We start from the raw sequence: 6,328 nt of genomic DNA, 5'->3' as shown, positions 1-6,328 counted from the left end.
TTAAACATTTATTGGTGAAAATACCACTCAATCCTCTTGTTACTGCATCTTTCATAGCATAGAGAGGGGAAAGGACTAGGAGACAGGCAACAAATAGTTGTGAAAAGTATATTATATCACACATCTTCAGTCAGTCGGGGTGCAATACTCAATACACTAATAGGCATGATTGAAATCCGTATAAAAAGTTTTAAACATTTATTGGTGAAAATACCACTCATTCCTCTTGTTACTGCATCTTTTCTCGCTTTTGAAGGCAGGAGGAAGATGAAGCAGTTGAAATCATTCTATCGGATGGCTACCAAATTGCCCATAAGTCCGAACCCTATCTCAAAATGTTTGGCAGTGGAAAATCCTACTTCAAGAGCCAACATCTCTAACTCGTTTCCTGTATCACAAATCATCCTTTTAACATGAATAAATCACAACAGGAACGAATACAACAATTTCACTAAATTAAGAGTCGTTTTCGCTTCACCAGGGAGAGATTTGATGTCAACTTCAGTGTGCACTCTTTTCTTTTTTAATTTTTTATTTAACCATTACAATAGTGATAGCTGGAAAGTTGTGATTCCTCTATTTTCTTCTTCAATGCATCATGTTTAGCTCAATCTTTCTCCCAGAGAATGAGTCTCCGGTTCTAATCAGTATGTTTTGTAATCAAGCAAGGGAGATAAATGAAACTGGACATGAAGAGATTTGAGAAATACAACCCAATTAATAGAATAACATGTTTTTCCAGAAGAAAATAAGGAATAGATGAAGAAAGGTTGTTTTTCTTTTCGACGGCCGATGGGTGCATCAAATTAAACTTATTTAAGACTAAGAGGTTACTCATGTTACTCTATTTCTAAATCCAAAATCTACATAACATATCTTAATACTATGCATGCAGAAGGCTTCAGAACTGCTTAGGGGTCGTTTGGTAGGGTGTATAAGAATAGTGTTGAATAAAGTATATTGATAATGCAGGAATTAGTAATGCATGGGTTAGTAATGCAAGCATTAGTTATGCAGAGATTATTTCTCATTCACTATTTAGTGTGGTGTATTAAAAATTAAAATGTATTGCATAATTTTTAAGAAAATTAGTTGTTTACAAAAACTGCCCTCCATATTCTTTACCTTTAAGAGACTTTAAGGATAATTTTGTCTTTAACCATGCTAATGCATCCATTAATAGCCTTGGTATTGTTAATACCATGGTTTGCTATGTATTAGTTATACATAGGATAATACCAAATAGGTTATATAACTAATACTTGCATTAGTAATACATAGGTTGAAAAAAGTGTACCAAACAAAGGATTAGTAATACCAAAAGTTAATGCATGCATTATTTTATCTACTGCATCCTACCAAATGACCCCTTAGAGTAGAAGTTAGCCAATGAAAACTGCTTAAACTACATTGGTGAAAGGACCGGACCTGTCAGAAAGTTCTTGATAGAGCTTTTCAAGTATTTGTACTCATCTTGTAGGCCATAACCACTTGCTACTGGAACAACTATATTGTCAATCATCAACTCCTAAATAGAACACAAAAAAATTGGATAAATATTATTATGCTACTAGTACTACTCATGAGAAGCGGGAGAAACATTAAGAAGTTTGCAAACATAACAATCTGTAAAAGAGATAACGGAATTATCAATAATGCAGAATAACAGATTAATCCCTGGCATCTGATGGATAGGAAGTGGCTTGCTTTTTGTCATGTGAACAAATATTGGTCCCGCCTTTACAGAAAAACTAGTCGAAAATGTATATGGATGCAGTTTCAGCATATAGCAATTTTACTGGCATTATGTGGGGTAATATCTTGAGCTATATACTTACACAAAATATTCAATCACTTAAAATTGTCCAACTTATGACGGTTGAAGATCTCTATTTCCCTTCTATATCCTTCTGAATTCTCATAAAGCAAATTCCCCCTTCTCCTTCCCCTTCCCCTTCCCATTCCCCTGCTCCCGCTTTTCCTGCACCCTAAAAGAACAGGATAAGCTTCAAGAGTCTACTCTGTTTCCATTGTTGTCATCATTTTTGCTAAGTAACAATATGTTCTGTATAAGGGCCAAAAAGGTATGCACTGACTACATTCTTAAAAAGCCAAGGAGGTCCCACTGAATTTCCTAATTTGCAAACAAGTGTTTCAGAAATGGTTAATGCCCATCATTATTTCAATTGTTCAGATGGAACTGCAATGATCCCTTAAAAGCATAGAAAGTTTTACATCAGATAAAGCAAAAGATAATGAAACCAATAACTTACTTTACAGATTTTTGGGTGATTAAGAAAAAATAATAAATATAATAAAATAAAAAATTTGGGTTGATGCGAAAAGAATGGATTAACCTGCCAACAAATACCTGAATTGTGGTGCTCAAGGGGTTGATGCTTTTATTGAAGTCAAGAACAGATACTGTTGAGCCTGGTTTTAAGACTCGACGTATCTCTGTCATAGCTTTATGTCTATCAATCACATTTCGTAATCCATAGCCAATTGTAACGGCATCAAAGGAGGAGTCAGGAAAGGGTAAATCAAGTGCATTGCCTTCCATCCACCTTCATTATCATATGCATTAATACTTCACAATGACTAAGGGAACATGAAAAGCTAACTGGAAGGAGTAAGAAGGTAAGAGTACAGAAGATAATGCACATGTAACTGGTAAAAGTAGTGTGAAAACATTTTGGAACTTGACTAAATTTTATTTTTAAAAGCAGATTTTGCTAACATTTTGTTGGCAAATAACCTTCCAAACATAATTTGTTTGAATAAATTGACAGTTTAATTACCAATGCTCACTTAATGTTCTTGTAACATGTCTTTGAACGTAATTTCTGCCGAGTCGAAGCGGTTAATAATTGTTCCTTTGAGAAATCAAGACCAACCGCCTGCAAGGGAAAAGGCCAGTTCAGTGAGATTTGACATCAGAAAATTCATGAATTAAGATAACTAGCCTAGGCTACCCTTCATCAAGTAATCCACTTACATTGCAAAAATTAATCTGGATTTAAAGTACGCAAAATATAGTCAAATAACTGAGAAGATACATATTTTAGCGACATAAGAATCATGCCGCTCTGCTGTGAGCAGTTTTTTGTTACATTTCTGAAATAAATAAAAAAAATGGAACATTTAAATATGCGAAAAGTGCAGCTTTCGTTTGTTTGGGAGCCAACTCAAATGAAAACAATAGCCATTAGCAACCGAAAGACCCAAAAACATGAAGAACAAGGAAGGACAACAAAAAGAAACATTAATCATCAGGCTAGAAATTGACATAGGAAATATCATGAAACAAAACCCTGAGATCTGAGTACAACTAACTGGCTAAGATTTATAGAAGAACTTCACATATTGAAACAAATCTGGCATTCAGAAAGTTGAGTGATAATGCAGGACAGGATAAGTTGAGATTTGGAAGTAGTAAAACAGGAAACATTAGACGAGGGAACTTGAAAACTGCTAAATGATGTTATTATCTAGATGCTCACTAGAGGAGAAGAGGTAAAACACAGTTCACAAAATGAACCTAAAATGAAGACTTAGAGACAAACTAGAAGTGACAATATCTTACCAGGTTCAAGGTCATTCAAGAAATTTTTGTTTTTCCCTTTCGGTGAGTACTAAGGAGCTATAAAACTTAAGCCATAGAGATGGTCTCCTTTACTTAGTCATAGGAGCCATGATTTCTTCAACGAGGTTTTTCATTAAGCAGAAACAGATAGGCAGGAACTGGAAGATGCATCAAGCAACACAGGAATTTGCCGAGTTATGAAGGATGTCGATTAGCAAAAAAAAAAAAAAAAATTGACTGAACAGAGATAAAGAGTGAATTTCTGATTCTCATAACACAACAACAGGTCACTATAAAACAGTTAACGAGGCACCCAGGGAAGTTGCATTTAGTATGACAGATAAGTACTTTTTAGACAAGGAGGAGAAATGGAAACCTTTTGAAAGGAACTAGGAATGAAGGCACAAGTTTTTTCTCTTCCTTGTAAGAATGTTATCTTTCCTTACTTCTTATCTCCGCATGATAGTTCAATGCCACAGTAATTCATTTCTTTTCTTTCCTATTTTTCTTATTGCTTTCATTTACCACAAAACAAAGGAAAGATAAATATGTCTTGACATTTGGAAATTCCACAGGATCAGCTTACTGAATTTCTCAGAATGGTCAATGGAAGAATTGAGTTTCTTCAGAAATGGTGCATAATAACCAGCAAAACCGCAATGTTACATAAAAAATAAAAATAAAAAGGAATAAAACTAAACCAGAGATAGCAGAAGGAAAGAAACGGAGACCTTGCCATAGGATCCAACTCTTTCAGATAAAAGAAATGTCAAATCCCCACTTCCACAACACACATCCAGTACATTGTCCCCATCTTTAGCTCTGCAATACAATCTCGAATGTTCCAGCTTAACTAGAACATAAATGTAGTTCAAATTCAAGAATTATATGCCTAAGAACAGAGGTAAAAATCTGAAATTTCTACTCCCTCTTTCCCGTGTCCTGTCATTCTTCCCTTTAAAATGAATTTAAATAATATGCACTAACAGGGTAAGATTTTCGTTCATTTAATAGCCAAGTATAGTAATATAGTGCACATGGATTAGTTACTCTATTAGCAGGATAACTTAAACACATTCCTGATGTCCAGCATGTTTTCACTTTCCAAAAAATAGTTAAGTACTTTATTTCAATGTTAACCATTCTCAATTTATTTACAAAGCACAAGCATCTCATGCTTTACCTAGTGACAGATGCAGCTCTTCGGCTATGGGTTCATCCGAACCCAGTATTTCCAATGCCGAGTATGGATATATATGTGAAAACTCACTAAGATTTCAACAACTGAACGGTTAATTTTAAAAGTAAAATAAGTTCAGAGCTAAGAACTTTAACGGTGGAATGCATACTGCTTAAATCATGGATCTGCATTAGGCTTTACCCAAAGAAGGGCAACTAAACTTCCATTTTTTCCTAAATTCCAAAAATATGAAGGGTTTCAATGTAACAGGTCAAATTATCCAATAACAGTCTAAACTGGGACACATTCCTTAATTTTCTAATTTACATATTAACTCTTTATTTAATTAAATATTTGCAAAATATATTAAAAATATGTTCAAAGAGAAGATTTGGACTCCAGTGTCATATGAGAAATGGTAACAGTGTCAAATAAAATAGGCAGCAAACAACTGTCACAATTATTTCAAAGGTATATTTTTTCAAACTTCGTGCACAAGCAAACAACTGTCACACAAATTAGGACGGGACGGAAGGAGGAAGAAATTTTACCCGGTCCAAGAAACGGCCATTCTTTTCCATATACGGTGTTGACCTAAGCTCAGGAGATCATTCAACTGCAAACATGAAAATGTGCACACAGTAAACATAAGAAGTGACAATTTGAATAGTGAATGGAGATTCTTTTTAGTGCAGCAGCAGAGGTGGTGCGCACGTTATCATAAACAGGGGCAATGCGGTTAAAAAGTGCTTGCCGTTGTTCACCGGAACACCGAATTGTCGATTGGCGTGTGGGTCCGGGAAGTGAAGGAATAGCAAGGTGAAGGGAAGCCATTGTTACTCCTTTGTTAGCTGAAGCTCTTCCTCCGAGAATCTGATGATGACTTCTTCGTCTTTAAAGGATAATGTCAGTTTGGTCCCTCACTATTGTAAATTTCTCAATTTGAACCCATGAAATGATAAATGACTCCAAGTAAATTGAAATCAATTACTTTTGTTCAAGTGCTAAGCAAAAAAGAAGACCTTGAGGAAGGGTAGAAAAAATTAGGGGTCGTTTGGCTGGAAAAGAATTTATATCGGTATAAGTTATGTCAGTATAAGTTATATTGGGATAAGTTATGCTAGGATTGTTGTTTATTCATTATTTGGTATGTTGTATTAAGAATGACAATTACATAATTTCTAAGAAGAAGGTATAATTTATATCAATGCTAATTACCCCACCTTCTATAAGGTATAAGTTATTCCGGTGTTAAAATTAACATTGAAATAACTTATACCTGGTTTGCTAACGAAACAGAGTATTAAGGTGATATTAAATTTTTATATCACCCTTATACCTCGTACCAAATGACCCCTTAGTGTGACGTTATTTGACTAGTTGCAAAATTATATAAAGAACTAAAATTTGTGGTATAAAAAAAGATACAAACATTTATATAATAATAAATTATCTCTCTAATCTTCCGCCCAATATCTTTAACAAGGTTGTTTTTCCACTACCATACCCCACTAAGGCAAGAATTTTACCCTTCATGTTATACCCTTGAGTATCTGCTTGTA

At 34.5% G+C, this 6,328-nt stretch overlaps 1 protein-coding gene across 2 annotated transcripts; it reads right to left on the bottom strand.

Moving 5' to 3' along the window:
• Nucleotides 1-94: 94 nt before the first annotated feature.
• On the bottom strand, nucleotides 95-5,685 carry LOC107827350 (2-phytyl-1,4-beta-naphthoquinone methyltransferase, chloroplastic). 2 transcript variants are annotated; one of them, XM_016654451.2, is made up of 7 exons: nucleotides 5,481-5,685; nucleotides 5,318-5,382; nucleotides 4,318-4,408; nucleotides 2,812-2,900; nucleotides 2,372-2,567; nucleotides 1,429-1,528; nucleotides 95-388 (listed from the first exon to the last, which is right to left on the bottom strand). In XM_016654451.2, exons 1-7 carry the CDS (start codon nucleotides 5,598-5,600, stop codon nucleotides 288-290), a joined length of 762 nt encoding a protein of 253 aa, XP_016509937.1. In that variant the 5' UTR covers nucleotides 5,601-5,685; the 3' UTR covers nucleotides 95-287. The 2 variants fall into 2 exon arrangements, with proteins under 2 accessions (XP_016509937.1, XP_016509939.1); XM_016654453.2 differs by having other exon boundaries at nucleotides 5,521-5,660.
• Between the last annotated feature and the right edge of the window lie 643 nt (nucleotides 5,686-6,328).

The sequence above is a fragment of the Nicotiana tabacum genome, chromosome 8 (assembly GCF_000715075.1).
Source record: "Nicotiana tabacum cultivar K326 chromosome 8, ASM71507v2, whole genome shotgun sequence".
Taxonomy (NCBI): Eukaryota; Viridiplantae; Streptophyta; class Magnoliopsida; order Solanales; family Solanaceae; genus Nicotiana; species Nicotiana tabacum.
The sequence above is the reverse complement of the archived record's forward strand: the minus strand, read 5'-3'. Positions and strand labels throughout refer to the sequence as shown.